The sequence below is a fragment of the Trematomus bernacchii genome, unplaced genomic scaffold (genome assembly GCF_902827165.1).
Source record: "Trematomus bernacchii unplaced genomic scaffold, fTreBer1.1, whole genome shotgun sequence".
Classification (NCBI taxonomy): Eukaryota; Metazoa; Chordata; class Actinopteri; order Perciformes; family Nototheniidae; genus Trematomus; species Trematomus bernacchii.
The window spans coordinates 3,772,180-3,788,473 of NW_022987851.1; the positions used below are offsets into that span (position 1 = coordinate 3,772,180).

Here is a 16,294-nt window from a genome sequence, read left to right on the forward strand (position 1 = left end):
CACGTCACGGCTCCGCCTACACTGCGTTACTATAGATACTACCCCAGTTCCTAAACTGTAATGGAAATGCGCCATAAAGTGAGCCAGTCCTAACGAGGCCTAGCCATACCGAGCGAGGCCGAGCGAGGCCGTGTAGTGGAAATGCGCCAAAAGTATAGCGGGAGAACAGTGGAGAGGAGACTGAAGATTATTCTTCTCAACAATGAAGCAGTTAAATGCTGCCTCTTTGTCACACTTTGATATTGTGTTTACACACACTGAAAGTAGCAGGGCACACACTGCTAGTTCAAATCAAAGAAATGATTCTGTGTGCGGGAGGCCGGGGCAAATGTTCACATCTTAGGAACAGTAGTGTGTTTTGTAGCATAGGAGAATGATCTTCCAACCTAGATTCTTCCCCTGTTCAATAATTTACATCCTACAGACCAAACCATTATCATCGTTTTGACACAACATCTCACTGTACAAGAGTAAAGCATAAAAGAGTGCTCTTATCAACTGGAGCGCTCAACACAATCATTTTCATCTCACGCACCATATGGGAGCACGAACTTGAATATGCTAATGTGCTCACTGAGAGACACTGAGGTCACTGCTAAATTAAACAATAGGCAATATCCAGAGATCTACCGTCAACCAAAAATATGCTATCCTTTAACACGCTTTTGAAAGAATTTGACTATGGTCAAACATTTTCTAATTTCAAATGAATAGTCTACGTACAAAAATATTTTGAATTTGTATTCCAGAATTTGGAAATATTCAGGTTCCTCATGATCCAGGTTTCCTTTGAGCAAATTACATTTTTATTAATTTAAATCTTTGTTCATTTCTCTACATTTTTAACACAATTGACATTTTTATACTACAGAAGGTAAAGATTTTTTGTTAATGTAAAAGCAAATGTTCTATTTATTAGATGCTCTTTGAGTATTAGTGTTAGAAAGGAACTTGAAGTTTGAAAAATACATTTTGTGTTTTTTTAAGGCTGGTTAGTTTAAACCCAAGCGTACAGAGTGCGTGCCAGTCAAACAATAATTTGTTCAGTCTGACTATTTGAATGCCAACAGAATGTGAGAATGACATACATGTATCTCTTTATACTAAACGTACCTAATGATGAGCAAGAAGATCCTGATTCTCTGTAACCCAGTTTAAAATAACTATGAAAACTATTATAAAATTCATATCCATCCCTGATTGCTTCATTACAATCAGTCCATTTCACGTTTTCTGTGTAACTGGCAAATACATTTCCCAGAGGTGAAGTCACTTCTATTTTTAAAGCTTTCTTATTGCTTTTCTCCAGAGCCCAAGGTATTGATTTCTGAAGGATATGCTTCACAATTTAGAATGATCAATACCGAGTGCACATTACTGACTAACCAATTTGGAAAAGATCACTGGCTCACTTGCCTCTGGCAAAGACGCAGCTCATAGTGTCTGATGGTTTTACTGTCTCTTCATTTAAAAGCATTTGGCCTGATCCAGAATTCATGAGCAGCTCTTCATGGAAGGCTGAGCAGCGTTGGCCTGTCCAGAAGCGCTATCAGCTTTACATGTAGCTGTAGATTAGATATCACGTAACGTTAAAGTGCAGTCATGTAGCTGCGCTTTACTCCACATCAGCTTGACCCTTGTCTCAGTAAACTGATTGTGATGTGATTTTCAGAATGATGCCTGCTCTGCTGCACTTGGATATGCCAGGTTCTCTGTGCCGGGTTCTACAGAGTATAATGGGTACAGGAAGAATAAAGAAAGAAGGCAGCTATAGATACACTACACAATGGCAATATTGTTATAATGTATCAATTCTTTAAAAAACTAACCTTTCATTTTGATATTAATCATTTAAAACCATTTACTTAAAGAGGACATATTGTGCTCATTTTGAGGTTCATATTTGTATTCTGTGCCTCTACTGTTTACATGCTTGAATGTTCAAAAGCTCTTTTCTCGTGCCTGTGCTACAGCACCTCTTTTCACCCTCTGTCTGAAACCAGAGCCCAATGTGCTCTGATTGGTTAGCTGGCTGGCTCTGTTGGGATTGGGCAACCGTTTAGAGATATCTTGCCCCTTAGCAAATTACTTCTAATGTGTTGGTGCGCTAGCAAATAGCGTGAGGGTAGCCTAGTTATTTCACTATGTTACAGAAGTAAACAAAGGAGTCTTATCGAGGCGTGAGTGGGCGAGAAACTCCCACTTTTTTTTTAATTTGATGTATTTTAACCTGCACATGTAAAGTGTCTTGGAGTATTTTTCCAAAGTGATTTATCAATAAAACATGATTATTAATATTATTATTATTGTTATTAAGGTACTCGTAGTTATCTGTAACACGAATGTTTTCACAAGTGTATCAGCCTTTGGGAAATTGTCCCTGTACCTATTGCCAGATTACTGCCAGTACACATCCCTAATAAACTGAGAAAACGCATTGCAACACTCTTGAATTCATAAATATTGAGGAGTACAACTCGCTTTTACCAACAGGCTCTAGAAAACACATCTTAACACCCACATATCCACATCCAATAAGGCCTGTAATTAAATGTCTCATCAAATCTGTTTTCCTCCCAAATCATTTCAATCCAGTCATCCAGCAGGATTACCGGAGCGCAGTGGGAGTTGGATGGGGGGGGTGAACGGAGCAGGAAGCCCGTCCAAGTTGGAGGAGCCTCCTGTCGCGTCTCAGTGAGGAGAATGTGAGGGCAGACGGTAGGAGCTGCTGGAGCCGCTCCAGACGCTGTATTGGCAAAGGTACTACAGGCACAGATGGCTCAGTCATCAGTGAACACACACACACACACACACACACACACACACACACACACACACACACACACACACACACACACACACACACACACACACACACACACACACACACACACACACACACACACACACACACACACACACACACACACACACACACACACACACACACACACACACACACACACACACCCCTGACAGGAGATGACACATGTACACACGCACAGGCAAACAGCAACAAACATGAACCAAATACATTAGTGCACAGCCACCCGCAGACTAAAAAACTTGAATGAACACACACAGACACACACACACACACACACACACACACACACACACACACACAGACACACACACACACACACACACACACACACACACACACACACACACACACACACACACACACACACACACACACACACACACCACATCGAATTGGGCATGAGATTAACTGCCAAATCAAATCTACTTTATTTCCTGATCCTTTCGACCCCTTAGTACCCTGCTACACAAAACCAAAATAAAAACAGCAACTGTGCTCTCAGATGAGCCGTGTGTGCAAGTGTGTGTGTTCAAGAGAGTGTGAGGGACAATCTGACATGACAGCAGAATCCCGGGACATTAAGGACACACTCTTCTTTCCTGCTATATGGCAAACCAGACTTGTAAATAAAAGTAGAACAAAAGTGTAAATTCACTCTTTTTTTTGCAGTCACAATGCAAATGCAGAGTCTGCTCTCTGCCCACCCGGCAGCTGCTTTTGAATTTGATCTTGCATAGTAAGACTTGCAAAACTGAGAAAGAGAAAATGAATTTTTAATAAGTTCTGGAGAGCGGGGAGAGTTGGTTCATGAGAAAAGGCAACAAGGCAGGGTCTGAATAATGATGGTTTGAAGGCTGAAACTGATATTGTTAGAGGGTGGACTGCTGTTCTATGCTGGTACGATCATGCTATATATGAATGAATAAATGAATGAATGATGTCAGTGTGGAGAAACCTGCTACACATCATACTACCTCCTCTAGGCAACCAGTGTCCAATATAGACTAGTGTCTATATGGATTTCTAAAGATATATTTAAAGCGATTTACTGTCGAGCTGCTAAGATTTGAAAATTGACAGACAGGCATCTGCCCCTTCAGTAGAGGGATGTTTAAACGTCTCTTTAATATAAAAACTTTACACCTTTACAAGTCAGTATAGTCAAGGTCAGGCATTTAAGGTGACAGAACATAAAGGACATTAAAACAATAATATTAAAAGCCTAAAGAGAAGACACAGTGGATCAGACAGATTGTCAATGACTCATTTAGGAATATGAGGTTTTATTTCATGCTTGGTGTGAGACATAGTGAGATTCTAATAATGCTGAGCACAGACACGGTACTGTCTCAGGAGTGTTGAAATGTAAGGGGCTGCCCATGAGTAAGAATCTTACGGATAGTGTTTTGTATCATCTGGAAGGGACCCAAAGGCTGCATGAATACGAGGCTTTAATCCTGGAGTAAAGCACTCTGCAGGGAGATTTGGGGAAATCCCACTAGGTTATGACTCTCCACTGAAAACCCTTTACTCTAAATTACATCATGTCCGAGTTCAAGGCCATGCTAGCGTTCGAATACTCAGAATTTAAAAGAAAGATATACAAATGACACCTTTCAACTTATATGAGAAAGTGCTACGTTGACTGCTTATACACAATCCTTTACTTGATATAGTGACAAATGAATGGCCCTATACCAACTTATCTCATCTTATAATGAGATAAAGTCAGTAAGAAGTGGAGCGGTGGTCATTTCATGTGAACTTGACTTCCCTAATTTGAAAAAGGAAAAGATAATTGAGTTGTTGTGATACAGCATTACTATAAGTAGGAAATTAAAAGAGGAGATAAGATCACACTGTGTGAGAAAGATGTCAGCATACTGCAGTTCATCTGCACATCATAAGAGAACTTTGTTTTTCACGGTTAAAACAAGAAATTGGGTAATTTACCATTTTCTCCATTAACATCCAATTTGGAACACCTAATTCCCTGAGTATACTGAGTATCTATCAGAGTAAGACTTGGCAGATGAAAAGAAGGTCAGGGCAACAGTTAGAGTGGCGTGTCAAAACACGCCACTCTAACTGGCGGCCTGACCTTCTTTTCATCTGCCAAGTCTTACTCTGATAGTGTTACCAACGAACATGTAGAATTACAGGGTTAGAAACCCTAACTGGCTTCCCACCTACAAACATGTCTATCAAGATCATGCTTTTGCAGTGGTGGAAGCAATGGATTGCAGAATTGGAAACTGGAAATGGAATTGGAATTTGGTAAAGGGAACCTATCATTTGAATTTGCAATAAGACCAGCAGTTCAGCCAGAAATGGTCTGGCATACAATAATCATTTACCAGTTTATTATCCCCTAAAGAAGTCCTTCATTTTAGCTAGTGAGGCCATTTTCCTCCACGCATGGTCCTATCTCTCTACCTCAAACTGTCAGCTGACAGATCCACTTTGAATATAGTGATGTACAGCCATGATTGGAATGTGGGAAATGATCTGGTACCTTGAATTGGATTTCTGAATTGGATTTCTGGATTGGATTTCTGGATTGGAATTTTTTATTCTAAATTATAATTTGGATTTAGTACCTGGAATTGGAATTGGAATGTGGAATTGGAATGTGGAATTAGTGCCTGGAATTGGAATTGGAATTGGAACTTGGAATTGGAACTGGAAATGGAAATTAAACTGGAATTGGAATGTGAAATTCGAAATGGAACCTGGAATTTGCAATTAGCCATTCACAGTTCAGCCAGAAATGGTTTCACAGACATGAATTATTTACCAGTTGAATTTTCCTTTTTTATTCCTACATTTTTTGAAATCATAGTGTGGCCATTTTTAATCCAAGCATGGTCCTATCTCTCTAGCATAAACTGTTAGATGACAAATACACTTTGAATATTGTGAATATGTGGAAAATAAATTGGTACCCTGAAGACTGAATTTGGAAATTGAATTTGAAATATGTTATTTGGAATTGTAACCGCAAATTTGGAATTGGACTTTTAAATTTGGAATTGGAATTGGAATGGGTAATTTGAAACAGTACCTTGAATGTGTAAATAGCCCAGCAGTTTGGGGTTGAATCAGTTTTAAGAGACCTGGATAAAGCGTTGGAAGCAGGGCCCCATTCATCAATATGAATGTTGCTCTGTGACCCTGACTCGTGAGAACAAAAAACCCAGATCTTCAGAAATTGGGTCCATAGAGCATTCGTAGTTACATTTTCCTTAAACCCCTGAATCTCCAATCCACTGTGTGTGTGCTGTGTACATGTGTGTCACAGTTAAAGAGGATTTATTTAAAATCTTTAATTGACATGTTCTTGGTTTTGTTCATTTATATCACCTAAAAGAACATTAGCAGCCTGTATGGGGTTATTACACCTCACTTTGCCTTCTTGGAACTTGGATAAGCCATTTGTTTCTTACTGTATATTCAATTTTGACAATATTGTTTCTGATAAATATGTAATCTAAAGAGTGAGCTCAGGTGAAAGAAACCGTGTGAGACTGGTGGAGTGTTGTGGTCGAGGGGGGTGCAGAGGGAGGGAGAGGACAGCTGTCAAGCAGCCTGCAGGTCTACATGAAACCTGCTGCTGACTCGGCAACTGCAGACTGACAGACAGCTGTCCTGGGAGCTGCCCACAGAGGTTAGACTCATATGCGGCTGATATTCTCCATTTATTAGAAACTTGTCAGCACCCTCAGCACAAGCCAACCTCACTAGCAAATCCACAGCAAGTGATTATGCATTTGGCCAATAACACAACCCTTTATACGTAGCATATTATTTAAATTAAAAGGTGTTTTGCCGTATTGAAATTGCAGGAAATTAAACAAATGTGTTGACAGATGGAAAAGACGAGGTACTGATAAAAAGAACAGAAGTTGCAACAAAAGCGCAATTGAAATCACACCAATGAATAATGATGTACATGCAGCATGTGATTTAACAGTCTAATAGTGTTTCTACTCCACTGAAGACACATCAAATGGTGGCAGAGAAAATGATCATCTGACAGAAGGACTAGCACAACCAGCCGATTATCACGATGCATTCAAATACTTATATATTTTCAGAAGAGTTCTGGATGGTTTTGTGAAGTGATTCACCATTTTCTCTTGCTTTTCTGAAAAGTTGAATGACACTGAACAGCTTTGCCCATGGATCCAGTGAACTCATTTACAAAGTATCACAAACGTCTTACTTTCAAACCACTTGCATGATTAAATTAGAGTTTCTTAGATGATGATGATTCATTTTGAAATGTTCCTTACAATACAAATAATTTTGCATTCAAAACTGCTTCACCCAACTTAGCGAAGCTGCTTAGACCTACAAAACAAATGAGTACCCCATTATATCTTAAATGCTCTTTTAGAAGATTAATAATCTAACTTAATGCTGTTAATACAGCTTTAATGAATGATACATAGTTTGGGAATACAACAATGTCTGAATACTTTTACATTTGTATATCAGATTTGAAGATATAACTGACACAAAATACTGGAAATCATCAGACCAAAAATACGTATTAGCAACCTACTAACCTATTTATATCAACGTTCAAAAGTCCCTATCGCTCAAATCTTGAAGCTTACTCACTCCTACACTTAAATGCTGCTCGTGTTGCATCTCTCCATCTTTGCCTGAGGCCAAAAGCTGCTTTTGACACAAATCCTCCAGTTTCTGGAGTGAAAAAAATGAATGAATGTGAAATCATCTAGGAACGAGAGCTAAATAATACTGTGGGTCATTATTAACCATGCCTATGCCTTTGATAACAACCGTAGAAGGCATTTGCCTGTGGGTCATTTGTAATGCAAAATTGCCTATACAACCTTAAAAAAAATCATGCAACCACGGTGAGATTTTTGAGTGGAGACAAAGACCCCATAATCTGATAGCGCTGCCTGTTTGCCTGCTTCCGGACAGAGCTTCAAATGAACCATGATATGATCGCCAAGCTGCAGTGGAAGTGCACCAGTGAACAACAGCAGACGGTGATGCAGCTCTCATATTTCAGGAAGGAGACTAATGACATTGATATGACCTTGTTAGAGACTCCCTATTTGGGCAGACATACTGTATAATGATGACACATGAAATGTAATAATAACCATATTGCTTTGATTTTACAATCATTTTCAAAGAGCTGGACAGGCAGAATGGAAGTAAACCTTCAGAATCAGCTCGTATTAATCTGCATTTCAAAGATAGTGGGCTAAAAAACAAGGGAATGACTCAATAATTCATGAGTTACCAACTCCACAGCTCTTTAGAGTTCCCGTAGCTGTTTGCAGGGTTCACAGATGTAGCCCACTTGGACCCACAAACTGTAGACATTTTCCTTTCCTCCTTCAAATCAGTAAATATGCAACCCTTGAGCTGAGCTATACAGAAAGTACATTTCCTATGTAGACAGCTGTTGGAGAGGAGACACTGAGAAAGTGAAGTGGAAATATGGCGCTGTGAATGCAAATGTCATTCATCTCAATGTTTTCAACTGTTCATCTAAAGCCCAGGAGAAACATTATAGTTCTCAGTACATTTATGACCAGTATAGCAATTGTGAAAACCACATTATCTACACAGGAAGTGAGTGGGCGTCCACTTGATGGAACATAAGAACTCAAATCTAACTTCATGAACGGACAACAGCTGTATGTCGAGCGAAAAGAAGGTCAGAGTCTCCCTTTCGATCTATAAGACTTTGTTAATACTGCAATGCAGATTAGTCTCATTTGAGCTGTTTGAAAGTGCTACTAGGCATACTTTAAGTGTTATGAAATATATTTGACATCTCTAGCAGGGGTATAAAAGGAATTGACACACTTTGAAACACAGAGAACTAACTTTAATTGTTTTGCCCAAACAAGAAGCAGAAAAAGATAATGATCCCATCAAAATAATAAGACAGCTGTGGGTCAATTGAAGCAGACTGGGGATACTATGGTGAAGCTCACACTTCTTATCCTTCTTAGTTTTGAATGTGTATATTTCTACCACTGTCCAGAGGTCACACATGCTGACCACAAGACTTAAAGAACTGGGGGGATATAATAAATAGCACTTGACTTAATTAGCATTTTATCATTCCCGGTTCCCTCGTCTCAAATTCAACGCTTTTTTGAACATGGTTGTGGTTTGAAGCCTGAAATAGGGTCTGTGGTTAATACAAGCTTACGAGATGTTCACGTTTTGTTATAAGACATTAAGTATGTCGGTAAATACCAGACTGGTGAATGTCTGAAGTTCGTTGTGGAACGTAGTCTGTAGCTTTTTATTCTTGCAAATTGCATTTTTGCTGAAAAAATCTGAAAGTGTTTTAGAGATTATCCTTCTGAACAAAACGTGTTAATCACAAACATGTTCTGGCCACATGCTTATTTTCTGCCCTATACTGAAAGCCAATGGGGGAATCCCATTGCTTTTGGTCGAGGGAGCCCTTGTGAAGCTAACTTCCAGTCGGGCCTAAAAAAATATGTCATCATGCCTGACTCAATTGCCTTACGTCAAGATTTTAGATTCTTCCAAATGAGCTCACGCCTAAAGAATTATATTTGTGAAGAATATTTTTCTGAATGAAATGTGTCAATTTCATCAATCCCATTGACTTGTAATCGAGGTAACCAATGCGATGCTAAGTTCCAGGTCGACCTACAAAAATACGTCATCCCTGAAGCAGTCAATTGTGAACATGAAGTCTTAGACATCAGCATGAGAGCTTGTTCATGTTTGCTGAACAGAGGTCCCATAGAGCTTGGTATGTAGTCTTGTCAAATGCAGGAACATGGCTTGTTTTACTTTCTGATAAAACAATATGCAAACGATAATAAATGAGTGTATATGGAATTCCATTCCATTAATTGTTTTGTTTTTTACCGAAGTCTCAAATGGGTTCGAGAATCATTTAGTAGTTTTGGTATTGACTTATACATTTCTGGAATTGTGACATTTCTATACCAGTACATGTCACTGGAGTTCATCAAGGACTACTAAGGAAATGCCAAGTCAGGTCTTACTTTGGTAGAAGACATTGTGCTTATGTATAACCCCATTATTTATAGAGAAAGGGTGATTGAGAAATGATGTTTCAGGGCCTTTAAGAGTGATCATTTTTATCTCACCAAAAAGGAGATGTTGGTATCCTTCAGCCAAGATCTTTTTTATGCGTGGACTGATATGATTTTCTTTTTATCACCTTGGATCCGGAGCTCTCTCTCTTTAGCTCACGATGATTCACTCTCTTGCCATTCTGGGCCAACGTGCAGAGATGTTTAGTCAGCCCTGTCCGGCTACTCTTGTAAAAGTGAGCATGACTCTGCTTATTTGATGTATAATTAATCATTACATTAAGAGTAAGCTGAATGCACAAGGTCAGAGTGTTGACTTTGTTAATGGCTGGAGGTGTATGTTTTGGAAGGAAGAATAATTTGCACAATCAATTTTGTATTCCTTCAGTGTTTTCCCCTGGAGGGGATGTACAATCATTTCCTCATGTCAAGATGATGGAAATGTCAGTTGTTAATAACAGCAAGATAGATATTTTCATTGTCAGCAACTGACTGGTGAGCGTGCTCCTTTTACATATTGTGGTTTACATTATTTCACATTTGATTTTACCTAACAGTCTTTCAATCTTAAATCAAATGACATTCTAAGGATTTGCATTCTTGTCTGGGGAGAAAGGGCAGTAACATCCCTACATTGTTACTCAGAATAATGAGAGAGAGAAAGACGTAACAAAGGTCCCCAGCCTCGACTCCAACTGGGGGTGTTCTAGTTCATCTGAACCCCTAAGCTGTGTTTGCATCCCACTTAAACTTGAATCTATTGAAGAACTTTCCATTCATGTGACCAATATAAGTTTGATATATCGCTTCTATCTAGGGCAGTTTATTTTTACACTACGCTACTCTCAATACTCATTTATGAAATGATTCATGGTAAGCACATAGCCCTAGTTGAATCAATATTGTTCCGATCCCTGAACCCATCAGCTCTGACAGTTTAGCGTCTGGGCATAATGGCCAATATTTTTGGGGTTCTAGCGTAGCCAGCTAATATCCCGATAATGGGACACAACTTCCTCAATTAGCAGCACGAGATGAAATAATGGAGTTGGAGTTAAAGGGGATGATGTCTACGGTAATCTCTTGAAGATCTTAGATGAAAGAGCAAAATCAATGTCAGACGATGGGTGATGGGTACCAAGATTGCCTTTCAGTCAATGTGTTCCACCTCTTTTGTTCTAAAAAAAAAACTGCCTACCTGCATGAACCCAAAGCCCGTTCAATCACGATTGGTCAACAATACTCGGACTACACTGAACTGAATTGAGAATGAAAGCAAAATCTTGTCTTGTAGCCTTTTTACTGCACTCATATGCAGATGTATTCATAGCGATTCATATTTCTTTTAGCACTGTCAGCTCTACATTTGTAAGTCAAATTGTATAAAGTTAAAGTAAAGTAGTGATAAAGCCAGTGGGTGTATCTACTCTACACTGGTAGCAATGTGGCGATGCCCCAAACCAAAACAATATGAACATCTTTCTACACAGCAGTAATCCTTTTATAGCAAAACCAGGACACAATAAGTTGGTCAGGAAATGTAGTGGGTCAACCCCTTAAGACAGAAAAAAGAGGGAGTGAGTCAGACAGACAGTTAATAAGTGGCCGTGTCAAGGCCAAGCAGTCATGGGCTGATATTAAAGAGGTTGTGGCTTCCCTGAGGGAGTGTGTTCTAGGCCAACGATGGCCTGCCTGCCTGGGGGCCTGTCATCATATGCTGTGTCCATTCAGCAAACCACAGCACACTTCCTCTGACATACACCATTACTAACACTTACACATACACACAAACGCTCTTGAAGTGTGACATCTGTCTGGGTGAAAGGGGTGGAAAGACTTCCAAGGTTAAGTGTATATACTGAAAAAGAGAAGTGCAAAAGTGGTTTGAACTATACGGACACAAATAGGTGATTTCACTAATTAAAATGACACGTGACAATACTGAATCTAGCATAAACTGTTTATGGCAGCTGTATTCAAAGGGTTCTTTCCTTGGAAAATCCACTGGGAAACGGGAAGTGATTTTTGTTTTAGATGTTTATTTAGCTAAATTAGAAGTAGAGGTTTTTGGATAGTCAATGAAAGCCATCATACATGGAAAATGATGTCACGGTTATAGCAGGGACATTTCACTCTACCATGTTTGGCTGGTTCCAACACTTCCTCTGTTAGTTTGTAATACATATATTCTCAGTTAATTTCTCGATAGCTAAAGATCCAGTGGTACAGTGACTAAAATCATCAAATTAAAATATATAGCCATACACATCCTTCATTACAAAATTATAATTAAAATGTGGCCTGAAAACTGCATAATAATGCAATTTATGTTTCCAACAGACAACACCAACGCATGCGACAAAATAAGACCAAATAACGCATTGCAGGCAACCAGAGAGGGACTGTTAATTTGATTAAATTACAGATTACTCTAGGTTGAACGCTCAAAGAAATGTAAGGAACACTCTGAAAACACATCAGATCTCAATGGGGAAGAAAATCATGCTGGATATCTAAACTGATATAGACTGGGTAATGTGTTAGGAACGAAAGGATGCCACATCGTTTGATGGAAATTAAAATGTTTAACCTACACTGGGCTGAATTGAAAGACACCCCGAAAATCTAAGTGAAAACATTATTTGGTAGGCTAGTCCATTTTGCGGAAATTCCATTGCAGCAACTAAAAGTGGTACTCAGTAATGTGTTTTATCCTAATGTGCTTTTTTGCATTCTTAACAACGTCAGGGAATGCTTCTTATGAGGCGATGGATGGTGTCCTGGGGTATGTCCTCCAAGATCTGGAACAGGGCATCACTGAGCTCCTGGACAGTCTGAGGAGCAACCTGGCAGAGTCGCATGGACCGAAACATAATGTCCCAGAGGTATTCTATTGGACTTAGGTCAGGCGAGCGTGGGGGCCAGTCAACGGTATCAATTATTTCATCCTCCAGAAACTGCCTATATACTCTCGCCACATGAGGCAGGGCATTGTCGTGCGCCAGGAGAAACCCAGGACCCACTGCACCAGCGCAGGGCCGACAATGGGTCCAAGGATTTCGTCCTGATACCTAGTGGCAGTCAGGGTGCCGTTGTCTAGCCTGTAGAAGTCTGTGCGTCCCTCCATGGATATGCCTCCCCAGACCATCACTGACCCACTACGAAACCGGTCATGCTGAATAGACAATGACCAGGCAGCAAAACATTCTCCACAGCTTCTTCAGACACTTTCATGTCAGTCACATGCTCAGGGGTGAACCTGCACTCATCTGTGAAAAGCACAGGGCACCAGTGGTGGACCTGCTAATTTTGGTGTTCTATAGCAAATGCCAACTGAGCTCCACGGTGCAGGGCAGTGAGCACAGGGCCCACTAGAGGACGTCGGGCCCTCAGGCCACCCTCATGAAGTCTGTTTCCAATGTTTTGTCAGAGACAGTCACAGCAGTGGCCTGCTGGAGGTCATTTTGCAGAGCTCTGACAATGCTCATCCTGTTCCTCCTTGTACAAAGGAGCAGATACCGCTCTTTCTGATGGTTTAAGGACCATCTACGGCCCTGTCCAGCTCTCCTAGATCAACTGCCTGTCTCCTGGAATCTCCTCCATGCTCTTGAGACTGTTCTGGGAGACGCAGCAAACACTCTGGCAATAGCACGTATTGATGTGCCATCCTGGAGGAGATGGACTGCCTGTGCTTCCTCTGTAGGGTCCAGGTATTGATTGATTGATTGAAAAGTTTATTAACAGCTTGTATATTGGGTACAGTACAGTACAGCTCAAAACATACAATTGTTAAGGGGATGCAGACCAGAGAAAGACTTTCGTCTTGTTTACATCAGGGTCCCCCATTTCCAATTCATCATAAATGTACAAGTAGTGACACTGACCCTACCCAAATGCAAAACTAGTAAAAAACAATCAGAAAAGATGATGAGGGAAACATTTCAGTGGCCTCCGCCTGGAAAACAATTCCTGTTTTGGGGGATGTGTCATTGTTGCCACCTCAGCTCACAAATCAGCTGAAACTAATTAACAACCCCCTCTGCTACTTAAATGACCACATCCATATCCCAGAAGTTTAATTGACTTGATGCTATACTCTGATTAAAAAGTGTTCCTTTTTTAGCAGTGTATATAACATAGGTCTAGTCTTTTTTGGACATTTAAATGTGTTTAAAAAAGCCACTGTGCAAGCTAGGTAGTTAACGATAGCAAGTTAGCTGACAACAAACATCTTTTAAAAACCAAATTACAGTGTACAAAGTAAACACTATCCAGCAGTGTAACCGTTACAATATGAGTATTATCTGCTGACTTCACTGACTCAGTGTCCATTCAATCTGAAGTATAAACAGAGCCAGGAATCCCTTTTTACTGTGGTGATTCACTACACTAGGGTCAACTCTGACACTGACACCACAGACCTCTAGCCCATAGCAGCTGTGTTAGCATGGGTAACATTAGGGAAAATGGGATTTTAGCATTCTTTTCTGTCTAATTGAGAACTAACACCAAACTAATACAAAGTGAACATACTACCATGCATCACGTAATAATGATCAGTCCAGCAGCGGTATTCCAGTATTTAGTATAAATTGCTGCTTTCCTGGCCGGTGATACAGTATACAGCAGTGTTGTGTTTACAGTGAGAGCCTGTAGCAACAGTACGGATTCAAACTCACAGATCTGGCCAAGTTAAAGACAGTCGCTCCATTCAGAAACAGCAGAGGACACAGGGTGAACCGTATGACACCTCCCCTCCACAACCACACTCAGTCATGACTCCATGACTCCTGACTCTAGTTTCCTCAATAGTTTACGTATGACAGCTTCTCAAGATTATAGGCGAAACATACGTTTCTTACTTATGGTTAATTTGACTCAACTGAAATTGTGAAAGACTGAAGAATTTTTTTTTTTTTTCTTCATTGTATTTACCACAGTATTTACCATAAAGTTTAAAATTACACCCAGAAGAGACGAAGAAAACCTCCAGAATTAATGTATTTGATGCACACTTACTCTCAGTGGTATAAGTACTCAGACATTTTACTCAAGCAATAGTAGAAACAGTCTACAAATACTCTGTTACAAGTGAAAATCGTGCATTTAAACTCTCACGTAGGTAAATGTACAAAGGTATTGGCATCAAAAAATACTTAGAGTACCAAAAGTAAAAGTACTTATAGTGTGTAATGTCCCGTCGTAGAATCATGTATTACATTAGTGGAGGATTTATTTGTATGCATTAATGTGTTCATTACAGCTGTTAAAGATGGAGCTACTTTAATTCAGAAATCCTTTATTGGTCCCACAATGGGGAAATGTACATCATTACAACAGCAGACATTGCAGATAAAGTAAGGAAACTTTTTTTAAATGGCTTAGTAGGCTATGCACAGTAAGTTAAAAAACTCAAACTAAAACTAGCAGATATGTACACCATGGTAATTACTTTAAATACTGCTGCTGGATATCTTAACCCCTAATTATATATCACAGTTTATTTATTAGTTCATTTATATTTTGTTTTAGCTAATAATCTGAATGTGTAAAGTAACTAGTAACTAATTTTGTCAAATAAATGTAGTGGAGTAGTATATAAAGTACAATATTGGCACCGAAATTGATGTGGGGTAGAAGTATAAAGTAAAGTAGTATAAAATAAAAAATACTCAAGTGAAGTAAAAGTACCCCAAAATCGTACTTGAGTACAATACTTGAGTAAATGTACTTTACTATGACACCACTGCTTATTATGTTAACTTTGGTAATTCTGTCTCGCGCCACTCAGGTCTTTCTTTGCTTTTCTTATTGAGTTATATGCGACATTGTTCTTCATTTGTACCTAAACATTTCTGCTATATGATATTTTATTCGACTGTATTCCACTATTAAGTTGTATAGGCTGTATACAGGGAAAAACAGCTAGCTGCTCACAGTGAAAAGCGACGCAGGGAAACGGCAAGAGAGTGGAGTGATGCTGCGTGTGACCCGTCCGCTAACTCCCACAACAAAACCGTCACACACCGGCCGTGTCCCCGCCTGGTCCCCGGTCGACCTCTGAGAGGCATGTAATCCCCCAGCCAACACACACATACGGGGTTAAGGTCAGGCTACTTACGCTCTCGGTCTGGGGAAGCCCATAGATAACAGCACGTCCAGGTTGGAGCCACATTTCACTGAACCCGGTCGGTTCTGCCGGAGCCTCCGAGGGAGGATTTTACTGTAGAGGTCCTCTTTGGCAGCCATGGTCCACTGGGTCCCCTACTCCGCTACAAACCCGATACAGTCCACCACCACACCTCCAGCTAGTCCATGAGCGTCGGCCGGGTCCGCATGAGTAAGAGGGGAAGGCAACAACACGGAGCGG

The 16,294-nt window shown here is 40.0% G+C and overlaps 1 protein-coding gene across 2 annotated transcripts in view; it reads right to left on the reverse strand.

Annotated features, from left to right (window-relative positions):
* Positions 1-16,255, reverse strand: part of ubash3bb (ubiquitin associated and SH3 domain containing Bb) — a 49,710-nt gene extending 33,455 nt beyond the window's left edge. The window contains exon 1 of one of the 2 annotated variants that reach the window (XM_034113302.1): positions 16,046-16,173. In XM_034113302.1, coding sequence (XP_033969193.1) covers positions 16,046-16,173 — 128 coding nt within the window. Of the gene's footprint in view, positions 1-16,045 lie in introns of both variants that reach the window. The other variant, XM_034113303.1, reaches the window with a different exon arrangement.
* Positions 16,256-16,294: the final 39 nt, after the last annotated feature.